Below are 13,689 nucleotides of genomic sequence, written 5' to 3'. Positions count from 1 at the left end.
TGGCCCTGTCTGCGCTACTTCTTTAGGTCCCCGGAAGCGCCAGGGGCCCACCGGGTCCCGGTGCTGAAAGCCTTCGAGATGGAACTGCACAAAGTAGGCCGGAGAGGAGGGTCCTGGGGCTAGAAGGGGCCAGGAGGCTGGACTGAGCCAAGGGTCTTTCCCGTCCCCCGGAGAAGGAGGGGCTAGAACGCAGGGGAGGAGCCAGGGGCGGGAATGGGCGTGATTGGGGGTGCTAGCCTGATTGGTTGGCATGTTGGGCGGAGCCAAAAGGGTGACAGGGTGGGCTTGGAACCTAGACCTCGATACTGGTGGGGACCGACGCCGACCCTGCCCTTACCCTGCCATGGTGGACCCTTATGAGAGTTCTCTCTCTCGGTCCTGGAGACACTATGACACAGCGGGAATCTCGACTGTGGGGGAATCTTCCCCTGGTGCGGAAGCCTATCCGAAACCCACAGGGATGCGAACGGCGACCCCTGCTGGAAGTTGGCCACCTATTATGATTTAATAATGGCTACTGTTGTGATTATAACCTGGGCCTCGTGTACCCGCAAAGGGCAGTACCCTTTCCCACCTGATGCTACCTCTCTTAACTCTCGGGGGTTGTACCTTGCACTTTGGGGGATCCTCTGGGACTGCAGGAAGAAAGACCATCAGGAGGGTCCCAGTTCCCCAGGCTCTCTGCCAGTTCTTCCCTGCCGGCAGTTCTTGTAGGACCTCTACCCCTTCCCCGAGCTTGGTGCCTCCTTAGCCATTTGTCCTCTGTGATGACTGGTCCTGACACGCAGGGGGACATCTTGCTTGTGAGTCATGAGTGGACACTGATATCCTGTGTTCCTGCCTCTCCCACAGGGAGCTCAGATCCTGGCATGTACAGAGGGAGGAGTGTGCCTCACCTGACCACGGCAGGGAGTGCCAGCTGAGGGGGCATGTAGGAGCTGTGAGACAAGAACTTTGCGGGAAGCAGCAGACAGGCATCTGGGAAGGTGCTGGAACATCTGTTCAGAAAAGAGGACAGTGTGTCCTGTGCTTGGCAGCGCGGTCTGCACCTTGCAGCGACCTGGAAGGCTGGACTGTCCATCGGCGAGCTGAGATGGTGGGGCTGGTCCCAGATGGGTCCCAAACAGAGTGGAACTCAAACCCAGCCAGAGTAGATGGCTGCAGGCACCCACCCCACGTGGTGGGTAGCATAGTCTCTTCCTGGCTGTGTTCCCTGAACTGCCAGGTGGAGTGGGGTGTGAAGTCTGGCAAATACATGGTGACCTCCCCCTCCACTATTGAAGCTCAGAAGGGCTCAACTCATCATAGAGAAAATCCTTTTATTGCTCTGCCCCTGCCCCCTCCCCAGGGCAGTCCTGGCACCACTGCTCCGGCTGGCTGGCCTTGCTTTCCCCGGGATGATGAGGACACCTTGACCTTGTCCACGTCCCAGTCTATCTGCCTCTCTGATGGGGCCACCACAAGATCTAGTGCCCCCTGGTGCCATTGGGCAAGGCAGGCAAGAGATGCCAGGGGCAGGTGGGTGTGAGCAAGGCTGCAGGGCTGTGGTGCATGCAGCCGATGGTACAGCTTCAGGTGAACGTGCTGGGTGAAGCGACTTGGGCAGACACTGCACTAGAAGGGCCGGGCCCCTTAGTGCAGGCGCAGGTGGGTCTTGAGGTTGCTGGAGCTGCTGAAGCGTTTGTGGCACATCTGATGGGAATGGGCACTGGCGTTAGCTCTGCCCACCTGGTTGACCCAGGATCTCTGCTCCTCCTCCCCATCTTGAAAATACCCCCCCTACCACCTCCCTGTAATGCAGGCCTGGAAGCTTTCCCCCCATGATTTCTCCCTGGGACCCACAGTGTCTGGCAGATTGTAGCCAGTCAGACTGGGTTAGTATCTTGGTTCTTTTACTCCCTGCATGACCTCGTATAGGTGACTTCCCCTCTCTGATCCTTGCTCTCCTTATTGGTAACAAGAGAGTATTAATACCTAACCTCATAGGTATGGTGGACTGAATGAGATAATCACATAGAACCCTTATGCGTGGGTCTGCAGCTTCAGTGGGTGTACTTAACATTTACTGGGAGCTGCTACATGCCAGGAACTGGTCTCGTGTACTAGTCTTCTCCAGGACTCTGAAGAAGCAGGACTAAGTACTACTCCTATATTACAATGAAAATGCAGAGGCTCAGAGAAGTGAAGCCACTAGCCAAAACTCACACAGCAAGTTGGAGGCAGAGCTAGGATTTGAACCCGGGTAGACCGGACTATAACCACTATGCTGCTTTCATTTCTGCCTCTTTTAAATAGGGAAAGAGTCCGGGCCCTTCTGACCTCCCAAGGGACATGGTGAGGCTCGAAGAGGGAGAGAGCTAACATTGAGCTGGTGTTATAAGTAGTGTTTATATACTTTGCCCACACTATAGCATTAACTCCTCCAACTATGCTGGGAAGTAAGCGATGGGTATCCCCAGGACCCCTAACTTCATTCTTCTCCCCCCACAGACATACATCTCTTTTCTCCCCTCCAGGACCAGGGGGTGACCTCCAATATCATGTCCTGGCCCTTCCCTTCCACCTCCCTCTTCCCCCCAACCCTTGCCTCCTGTCCTGTCTCCACTTGCTCAGGATGGTTGGGGAATGGAGGTCACGGGTGCCATCCCCCAGGGGCCTAGAATGCTTCCACAGCCTGCAGAGTACAGGGGAGGGGGAGGATCTCACCGGACACTTGTTGGGCCGCTCCCCAGTATGCACCAGGTGGTGCTTCTGCAGGTGGGCGAGCTGGGTGAAGCTCTTCTGGCACAGGGCACACTGGAACGGGCGCTCCCCGCTGTGCACACGCAGATGGACCTGAGCCAGGTGTGGGAGAAATGCTGCCAACTGCCCAGAGCCCTCCAGCAGGGCCGGGGATCCTCTTCAAATCTCTACCCACATCCCCATAGGGCCCCCTTTTGGCATCAAGGCCTCTCAATCCCCCTGCATCTGTATCACCTCCGTGAAGGCCAATCTACCATTCCCCAGGATCCCCTCACTCTCTCTGCTGCCCTGCAAGAGGGGAGATGGCTGTAGTCAGCAGGCCAGTTGAGGGGTACCCCGTGCGCGCGCGCGCGCGTGTGTGTGTGTGTGTGTGTATCTTGTGCAGTGCTTCTCGAAGTATGGTCCACAGACCCGCAGCATCAGCATCATCTGGGAGGGTGTTCGAAATGCAGATTCTCAGGCCCCACCCCAGACCAGCTGAATTAAAATCTCTGGGGCTGAGCCTAGGAATCTGCATGTTTACTAGCTCTCCAGGTGATTTGAGGCTCATTAAAGTTTAAGAATTCGTGCCCTAGAGGATGTAGAAGGGCTGTTCTCCAGTAACTTTTCCTCAACTTCAGCAGGTGCCGACTCGCGCCTAGCTTCCGGTCTTTGCTGATACACAGAGATGTGCCCATGGTTGCCCCCTGCTGGACGATGCTTATAATGATGCTTACGGCGCAGCGCTGATGTGCAGGATCTCACAAGAAAAAGACTGGTTGTCAGATCTGTGGTCTAGACTCACTAAAATCTACCTGTTCCTCCATCTGAACTTCAAATAAGTAAACAAGAGGAGGCTTAACTGGGAATCAGAGAGGATGGTTGTTCAAGAAAGGGCTTTGCCCTAGATGTTGAGAGACTGAGATCAAGACCTGACTGCACCATTAAATCAAGGTAACCTTGGGCAAATCTTTTCTCAGTTTCCCTATTTTTAACTTAAGTGAGAGGAGCTCATAGACAGTCTTTTAGTGTGGAGAGGACTCCTCTCTACGAATGTGAAACTGAGGGGCCAAACGAACCAGCCAAGGTCATAGGCCCTAGAGGTTGCCCAGGCGTTCCTTCTGGCTGTAAGGTCCTTGATTCTAGAAGCAGGATGGGAGGGGGGGTCATTGAAGGATGCCGAGGGGAGCCACGGAGCCCAGAGGCAGATACCTTGAGGTTGGAGAGCTGCCCAAAGCTCTTGCTGCACACGTTGCACTTGTACAGGATTTTGCCATTCTCTTTCTTCAGCGGATAAGGCAGCGCTGAAGAACCTGCCTGGGAGCCCAGAGGGCCCGACTTTTCTGGAACCGCCCAGCCAGCACGCTCCAGCCCTGTGGAGTCGGTCCTGGCAGCTGCAGAGCCTGGATTCCAGGCCTGGGAGGGTAGGGTTTGGCCAGAGGCTTGAGAGGCCCCTGGGTAGGGACGCAGGGTCTCCCCCTGGGTGCTGGAGTGCCCGGCCTCATAGACATTCATCAGCAAGCTTAGCACAGCCATGGTGGTGTAGGAGGTGTTCTGGGGCAGCATGAAGACAGGGGGACACTGTACAGAAGGTAGGCCCCCACAGGTGACCAGGTAAGGTGAGGGCAGGAGAAGTGGGTATGCAGGATAGAATGGGCAGAGGTGGGATGGGAGTTCTTTGGAAATGCGGGTGGGTGGGGGCCAGGAGTAGAAAGCCAAGGGGCTGGGGCTCTTTTTATCTTGCCAAGGGTTTGGGAAAGAGTCGTGAGGAGAGAAGGATGGGCCGGGGGACCCCTCGCCAGCTCTTTCCAGCTGGCTTCCCATCTTGTCCCTTCTCAGAGGGTACTTGGCTGTGAGTTTCTCGCCATTGGAGGAGCCGGCAGGCTGCCTTGGTGGCTGGTGCCCTGAGCAGGAAAGGGAAGACGGTCAGGGCCACACAGACTCGGGTAAAGTTCTGCTCTGCATCAACCTGCCTGGCTCGGAGCTGAGAGAGGGCTCTAGCCTGCACGGCATCTCCCCTCTCTGGGCTTTCCTGGTCTGCAATTGCCCTTGCCAATAAAAGAGGCTAGAATTTGTGCAGCGCATAATAATTTCAGAGAGAGAAAGCGATTCAAGAAACCTATTAGACGTACAGGTGGAGAAGTCAAGCGGGCAGTTGGGTGAATTGGTTTGGAGATTAACGGAGCAGCCTGAGCTGGAGACATAAATCTGGATGCCATGGACCCAAATGAGATCCCATAAAAGGTGGTCCTAGATCTGCTGTGTCCAAAATGGTAGCCACCAGACACATTTAAATTGATTAAAATAAGTACAGTAAAAACTTTAGTTCCTCACTTGCACTAGCCACACTTAAAAGGCTCAGTAAGTATGTTATCAGACAGCACAAGTACAGAGCATTTCCATAACTGCAGGAAGTTCTATCAAACTGCTACTCTAGATAAAGAGAACAGGAGAGGAGTGGGGAAAGAAGAGAGAGGAGAGGAGAAAAGAGGAGATGGGAACAGGGGAGGAGAGGGGAGGGGAAGGATGAGGCGGCGGCTCTGGACGGAGTTTCTGAGCAGGGGAAGACTTAGGAGGTAAGTAATGGAAAGCAAGCAAGGGAGACTGAGGTGCCACAGCCAGTGAGGTAGGAGTTAAACTGGGAGTGATATAAAGTAAAATACTAAATATGTATAAAGATTAAAAAGTAGATTGGCTGCTTGGATCCTCATTTATTCACTCAACCAGCTTTACTGAGCTGCTTTACTCTGTGCTGGGGAAATAAAGAACACAGCAGCATGGTCCTGCCCTCCAGGTCGAGTTGCATAAGGAAATGGTGTATCATAAGCAATAAACGTAGAACATAGGTTAGTGAGATTGTACTTTTGTGGAAGAAGAAACTGGCCTCCATGATGTCATAGAGCCAGAAAGGGCAGAACCAGGACTCCACCCCCGGACTCCCTGACTCCCAGTTAGGGCTCCTGTCCTATAAAATAGGCCCCTCTAGCTCAAACGTTGTAGGCAGACAAAGCGCCACCCTCAACCGCCGGGAACAGCTGTGCCTACACACCTCTGCTCACGTGTCACCACCTGAGAGCCCCTCACACCCCCAGGCAGAGCTCCAGCTCACAATGTGGCAGTAACGTGTGCTTGAGGCTCTGTCCTCACGAGTGACACTGGGTCCGCAACGTCTCTCATCCCTAAACCTAACAGTGCTTCCCACCTCCAGCCTCCACCAAGGTGTAGCGCCGTGCCCTGGGCTTTACTTGTGCTCAAGGCATCCTCTCTGAGACCCTGCGGGGCTGTGCCCGGGGTGCCGACTGCAGGGTGCACAGGTAGACGTCCAGGCCCTGAGGGCAAGGCCAGCAGGGAAGACCTGGTTAGTGCCAGCGGCAAGGGGCACAGCCAGCTGGCAAAGGATAGGCCATGGGCATCCACTGTGTCTGGAAGTGGCCTGAAGGCTGAGAAGACCTGGAGGGCAGGGGGAAGGGGCTTGGGACTGGGAGGCCCCTGGGATAGTCCGTTGGGATGGTTCCACCCCTAGTTTGATTTCCAAAGCGGAAGGAGAAGCTAAGACCACCCCCCAACATATACCCGCCTCCACCACGTCTGTCACTCAAATGGCTTCCCCTTCCCTCATCCGCGTTCCCAAGGGACTTACACGTCCACTCCCAGCATGACCCTCCCCCTGCCCCAGAACCCCTCACTCGGCCCTGTTCTTCCTCCTACCTTTCCTTCCTGACCACCCTCAGACTATCTACTTGAATGGAGCCAAGGTGAACTTAGAGAAAATCCTCATCAAAGACTGTGTACCCCACAGGAGGGCGCTGCACCTCCTCCCTCTAAGGCCCAGGTCACGGTCACACAGCCAAGTTTCCTGCATGGCCCTGTCCCTTCTCATGGCTCACGGGAGAGTCGAGCCCCTGGGGCACGGGAGAGGGTCTCTGGCACTTCCAAGGGCACATTCCCATGATGTGCCGGGATAGGGGTGCTCAGGACCAGGGGAATCTAGGCCCCTTCAGATTTTCCCCCTCCTAACATCCCCTCCTTCCAGAAGCAGCCTGGCCTCAAAATTGGGGATGGGACCGCATCTTACCTGATCGCCTTGGCAGAGCTGGAAGTCCGAGTGGGGGGGACAGGGAGATTCCTGTGCTGCCCAGGAGTTTAGTCTTGTGGCAACAACCCCGCTCTGGAGCAGGTTCCCCCTTCATGCCCCCACTACCTGCTGGGAAGACAGGTCAGTCACAGGTGAGCAGTGAAGCTCCTCCAAATAAGAGCCTGTCTTCGAGGGCTGGCTCTCCCAGGAAACCACTGTGTGACCTTGAGTCAGTCACTGCCCCTCCTGGCCTCAGTTTCCCTATCTGTAAACTGGGAGGGTTGGACTGGCTGATGTGAAAGGACTCTCTCAGCGATGACATCAAAGCCAATAATGCTTTCCTGGTAGGGGCAGGAATAGGATTGAATGGAGACTGGCCAATCAGAGGCAAAGAGCAGAGCTGGCCTGATCCCCATCCCTGGGGAAGAGAGGAGAGAGGAAGGTCCTCATGGAGGTACTTCCAGGTGAGCTCAGAGATCTGAGGAAACATTCCAGACCTCCTCAGGGCCACAGGGAATTGAGAAGCTATTCCAAGACTCTACCGACCACAGGCTCCTCACTGAGGGGCACCCCTGCCCCCCAGCTCACCCACACAGCTTTTCTGGGCCGCTGAGGAAGCCCCAGCGTCCTGCCACCCAGACTTCCTGGGCTCAGCTTCCTCTGCAGGGGCGGTGTGAGCGAGCGGACCCAGAGCCCCCCCCGGTCCTGACTGCCTGACAGGAGGCTGCCCTGTGCCAGCTGTCTGCTTGGCTAGCGCCTCACTTCTCTGCTGCTTTCACTGAGGGCCGCGCAGCCCAGGCACCACGCAGCTCGGCAAGTGTCCCGAGGCCCTTCCCCTTCCCCCCCCCGTAACCCTCCTTAACCCCCGGTGCCCCTCGGAGCCTGGCACCCTCACACGGGTGTCTCATTCCTCCAAAACCCGGTCTCCTCTCCCTCTTCCCTGACTCCTCCCAAGCTGCCCCAGGTCTCAGAACACCCCAGGAGGAGAGGCAGCCTGAGTGAGTCTCTTCACCTGGCTCGGCAGAAGTCCCCTCTGGCTGGGGAAGGAAGCAGGTGGGCAGGTGGGCATCCAGCCTCTGTCTGTGTTTGAGGCCCCCGTGGGTGTGAGAGGTGACAGGAAGGCGCTACATTTGAAGTTGCCACAAATAGGAAGGGGGGGGCAGGCAGGCGGGCGGGGGCCCTATGGGACCTGACAAGGGCGAGCCGCCCACCTGCCTTGTCCTATCTGAGACAACACTGCCAGAGCTTGGGGCCACTGTAAACTGGAGCGACTGGAATTTCAGTGTTCGGGCTGGGATGGAGTGGGGTGTGGTTAACTCTGGGACGGCTGAGCAGGAGGGGGACAGAGCAGGGCTCAGAGGCTGGAGCTGGGGTCCTTCCACGGATGCGGGCCCAACGCGGACAGAAATGGGCAATGATGTTGACCGGGGAGACAGAGACGTTGGTGGCAGGGACAGGAACAGGCAGAGACAAGAGCAGGCGACATAGGGTGAGGCAGGGGAGAAAGCAGGAGTCCGATCTCACACAGCAGGGGCCCAGGAGGCAGCGAGTACATCTTCCTCCTCTTTCTCCCATCTCTGATTTCTCGGTTCTGGGGAATCCTTTCTCTAATTTAAATAGAATGCTGAGCCCCCCCGCCCCAACCGGGCAAGAGATAATTCAAAGACACAGCAAAATGCTTGTAAGGCATGACTAGATATCAAAAGGGAGACCCTTTAGGTCAGAAACAGCTTTAGGCTGAGCAAGTCCATCGTTCCTGTGAGCAGGAGAAGGTGCATCAGCCCCTGGCCTCACACAAGTTCTGCCCGGTTGGTGTGTCCGCGGTGTCTGGCCCAGTGTGGCAGCCCCATCCAGGCCTCAAACTCCACCTGGCCATGCCACCCAGGTGCCATGGAATGCACAGGGACATCTCGAACTCTCCATTGTAGGCAAGGGGCATATTACTCTGCCAGCTCAGCCCCTGGTCAGTACTCACTTCCGCTGTGGCCCCCGTCACTTGCTGTCATAATCATTTGCCCATATAACTGATCCCCTACGTGTCTGTGTGTATCTCAAGGTCAGGGACCACTCTTTACTTATTCTTGTTTCCCATGTAGATATTTGCCAGGTTTTTTGGATGCCCAGCATCTGGAACTTTCTCCCACATGAGTCTGGAGTGAGGCAGAAGGCACATTCCACTATAAAAGCCAAAATGGCCACATGCTGAATTCCTACCTCCTTGCTCCAACACGTGATGCAGGCACATGACATGGACCAGACTGACCAGATGTGCCCATCCAGACTGTGATCAGAAGCCAGTGGCCCTGGGGCTTCCCTGGTGGCGCAGTGGTTAAGAATCTGCCTGCCAATGCAGGGGACCTGGGTTCAAGCCCTGGTCCGGGAAGATCCCACATGCCACGGAGCAGCTGAGCCCATGCACCACAACTACTGAGCCTGTGCTCTAGAGCCCAAGAGCCACAACTACCGAACCCGCGCGCCACAACTACTGAAGCCCGTGCTCCTAGAGCCCGTGCTCCGCAACAAGAGAAGCCACTGCAGTGGGAAGCCCGTGCACCTCAACGAAGAGTAGCCCCCGCTCGCCACAACTAAAGAAAGCCCGCGTGCAGCAACGAAGACCCAATGCAACCAAAAATAAATAAATAAAATAAATAAATTTCTTTTAAATTAAAGAAATTTAAAAAAAGAAGCCAGTGGCCTTGAGGTGGCAGGTCGGTGGAGCCCACTCTGTACGTAGATGGTACTGCACCAGCCTCCAGGGCACCAGAGGAAAGAAAGGGGTTCAGAGGGTGTCACCAGTCCTCTCGGGGCTGGTACTGGGGGTGTGGTCCTGGCCCTGTTTTCCAAGCCTGACTCTGCAGCCCTCCCAAACCTTCTCTGAGCTTTCCCAGGATCTTTTCTTTTTTTTTTTTTTTTTTGCAGTACGCGGGCCTCTCACTGTTGTGGTCTCTCCCGTTGCGGAGCACAGGCTCTGGACGCGCAGGCTCAGCGGCCATGGCTCACGGGCCCAGCCGCTCCGCGGCACGTGGGATCTTCCCGGACCGGGGCACGAACCCGTGTCCCCTGCATCGGCAGGCGGACTCCCAACCACTGCGCCACCAGGGAAGCCCCCCCAGCATCTTTTAAGTGAATTCCTCCTTTCGCTCTCTCTTCCTTTTTTTCCTTTGGCCACACTGTGTGGCTTGTGTTCCCTGACCAGGGATTGAACCTGGGCTCTCAGCAATGAGAGCACAGAATCTTAACCACTGGACCAACAGGGAATTCCCTCCTTCTCTCCTTAAATCCTCCTGAAATGGTTTCTGTAGCTCACAACCAAGAATTCTGCACTATACATGTCCAGAATTGATGAAGCGCCAGGCTCAGGTTGGAATACTCTGAGGATTAGAGTAGATAGCTACGTTTACAGTTACTATGTGCCTGGCACTGTGCTAGGGGCTTCATAAACATTATCTTATTTAATCTTCACAACAAGCCTGTGTGGTTGGTTTTATTATCCTCATGATGACAGAACAGAAGCTCAGAGAGAGTAAGCAACTCACTCAGAGTCACACAGCAAATAGCCAAGAGCTCTCTAGTGCCAACCTTCAGATTCCACTGTCTCTTGGCAATGTCAGCGCACCCCCAATGCCACCCCCACTGCTTCATTTCTGCCCCCCATGCTCTCTTCCGAAGTGCCATTGCCAAGGCCCAGACCACCCTCCCCATCCTCTCCTCCCACCGATCCTGCACATACCAGCTGCCCTCTCAGCATCTTTCAGATTAGTGAGGAGCCCTTCCCGTGGCACTCTTTGCCATCTTGGTCGACCAGAACTCCACTCCCCAAAGCTGGAGCCCTCCCAGCCTCTCAGGACACAGCCTGCCTCCCCTCCAGCCTTGCCTGGAATCTAGGGGTGCAAGAACCTCACTGCGTACCCACGGAAGGCCCCACCCACATCTCGAAGGAGGATTCACACACACCTATGGCTTCCATCTGCCAACTCCGTCCCCTCCTGGCATCACACTCTGCTCCCAGCTCACAGAAAAGTGTACAACCTCTTGGTTAGGAACAAAAAGGAAAATGGACTTGGAGATTTCCAGACCTCCAATCCCTGAAAGGCCTGGCTAGGAGTGTCCCAGGAAGAGGGCTGGGGACACAATACCTCAAGTTCCCACTGGAAACAGCCTCTACCTGCCAATCCCTTCCTTGCTCCCATCTCTTGGGCCTTGCCAGGTCCTCTGTCTTGTCAGCCTCCAGGTCCACTGTGATGTCACCAGCTTAACTGTGTCGTCACCATGTCCCACATCCCCCTGAGGGGTAGCACAAGGGGTAGGACCATGGCTTCCTGGGAAACCTGGACCAATGCCCGGACCCAGATGAGAGACCCAGGCCAAGGCAAGTCCTTGGAGACCAGAGGGGGCTTGAGAAATGATCGTGGAGGGGAAGCAGGGTTGAGGAGCCTTCAGTGCTGAGCGGAAAACACCAGGGAAGCCTCAGAAAAGAATCAGCATCTGGAGCAGAAGAGCTGGAGGGGTGGACAGGGGTCTTCAGGCTCCCGGTTCACTGTGCACTTGCTTTCTTCATCTTTCTGTTAGTTACAAAATAGTACAGATGAGTGGTCAACGATTCAAGCAACATAGGATATAAAGAGAAAAAACGGAAGCTCCCCTCCTTCACAGTTTCCCAGTGGTGAGTGTGAATTGTTTGGCGTTTATCCTTCCAGACATTTATCCATGAACCTACAAACAAAAAAATGGACTTTAAAATTTTGTTTTTATACACAAATGGATTATGTGATAGTACTGTTCTGCAGCTCTTTCTATGAACTACCTACTGCGGCCATCATTGCATGCCAGAAGGCCAGAATGTACACATCATCTGCCTCCTGTTTTTTTCCTGACTATATAGTGTTCCATTGCAGAGGACCACCTATATGTCCTCTGATGGACATAATATGTAGCATTTCTCTGTTGGTGGACTCCAATTTTTCCCTGCTCCGCACAAGGCTGGAAAGGATCTCCATGCAGAGGTAATATGCAGAGTGTTTAAGAATTTTAGCTCTCAGACACAGAAAGACATATAAAATATTATATGATATCACTTATATGTGGAATCTAAAAATAATACAAATGAACTTATTGACAAAACAGAAACAGACTCACAGACATAGAAAACAAACTTATGGTTAGGAAACGTGAAAGAGGAGGGGGAGGGATAAATTAGGAGTATAGGATTAAAAGATACACACCACTATATATCAAATAGATAAACAAGGACTTACCATATAGCACAGGGAACTGTATTCAATATCTTGTAATAACCTATAATGGAAAAGAATTAGAATAAGTAAATAAATTATATATATATATATATATATTTTTTTTTTTTTTTTTTTTTTTTTTTAAGAATGTTAACTCTGCTGGATTTAATCCCAGCTCTGTGACGTTAGGGCAAGTCACTTAACCTCTGTCCCTCTTTCCTCATCTGTCAAATGGGGATAATAATAGCACTTGCCTCACAGCGTTCTTTCAATGACTCCTCAAGATAATTTATGTAAAGCCCTGAGGACAGTGCCGGGCCCAATGGAAGCACTTGACAAATGTGGGTTACTGTTAATATTGTATATCAATCTTTGCCTAGTTAGGCAAGTATCTGCAAGTCAGCTTCCTAAAAGCTGATGATGAATGTTCCTGGCTCACTTTGGAAGACCAGAATTTGGGCAGCACACTTGGAGAGATGAACTACATTCAGTTTTATTGCTTTATTCATTAAGCCCTGGTTGGAGACCATTGCTCTCCTCCAATGCAGTCTTGCCCCCACACCAGTCCACATACCACAGCAATAGTAGCTCCTGGCATTCGAGCCTTCCCCATGTGCCAGGAACCCTGCAAAGCACTTTGACCAGCTTTGTCTAACTCCATCAAACAATGGCAAGATGGATGTTATTATTTCTGTTTTACAGACAAGAAAACTCAGAGAAGGAAAGTGATTGGCCCAAGATCACGTGACCCAAGTTGGGGCTGCAATGTCCCAGAAGAGAAGGAGACCTCAGGGAAGAATTCCTGGGGCAATTCAGGGGCACCTATGAACAGACAAAAAGGGCCACAAATGTGGTACAGTAGAGTCTGGATTCCCTTCAGAGGCCAAAGGACCCTCGGAAAAGTAAAGATGGATAGAAACCCAAGTAAAGGACTGGGGAGATGTGCTGCAGAATTAGCATCTGGCACCGTGCAAGTTCCCCAAGAAACTGTCATTCATTCATTCACTCACATATTCATTCACATATTTATTGATTGCCAGCTATGTATCAGGCATTGGACTAGTTGCTGGTAATAAAGCCCATAGGAACATGACACAGACCTTGCAATTTACAGCCCACTTATCAGAAGGCTTGCAGGATGTTGCTGAAATAAAAAGTTGTGTGCAACTATCAAAACTTATTATCATTAAAAGGTTTGGGAAGCAAAGTAGAGCAAGGAGTGTTGGGCTAGCTTGTGCAGTACAAAGAGAAACACAGTGGAACCACAAGCAAAAGCCCCACTTCCTCTTCAATAATTTTGAGAGGGCACCAGATCAGCCAGGTCAGGAGGGGGGTCTGGGACCATCATTGCTTCAGAGGATTAAGCAGCTCTGTGACTCTGACAGGGTGGAGGGTGGAGAGCTCAGCCCAGTCCACAGTGCGCTCACCTGCCCCTGCTCTGTGGTTGACACCTTTCTCCCTCTGCCTGACACCCACTTATCTCATCTCCCTGGACAGCCCAGCTGTCAGTCAGATGCAACAAGTTGGCCTTTGGCTTCACACCCCAGGGCGGGAAGATCCTGAGATAGGCCTCTCCAGCTCTCACATTTGCAGAAAGGGCCTCAAGATTCTTGCATCTTCCCCTGCACCCACACATTTGCAGAAAGGGCCTCAAGATTC

The 13,689-nt window shown here is 53.4% G+C and overlaps 1 protein-coding gene across 1 annotated transcript; it reads right to left on the bottom strand.

Annotated features, from left to right (window-relative positions):
* Positions 1–1,294: 1,294 nt before the first annotated feature.
* Positions 1,295–6,911, bottom strand: ZNF683 (zinc finger protein 683). The gene is given in 9 exon segments (XM_059070562.2): positions 1,295–1,395; positions 1,398–1,692; positions 2,707–2,835; positions 3,934–4,625; positions 5,967–6,011; positions 6,014–6,059; positions 6,061–6,171; positions 6,797–6,823; positions 6,825–6,911. Coding segments are annotated over 9 exon segments (1,533 nt in total).
* Between the last annotated feature and the right edge of the window lie 6,778 nt (positions 6,912–13,689).

Source organism: Kogia breviceps, chromosome 1 (genome assembly GCF_026419965.1).
Source record: "Kogia breviceps isolate mKogBre1 chromosome 1, mKogBre1 haplotype 1, whole genome shotgun sequence".
Lineage (NCBI taxonomy): Eukaryota > Metazoa > Chordata > Mammalia > Artiodactyla > Physeteridae > Kogia > Kogia breviceps.
The sequence above is the reverse complement of the archived record's forward strand: the minus strand, read 5'-3'. Positions and strand labels throughout refer to the sequence as shown.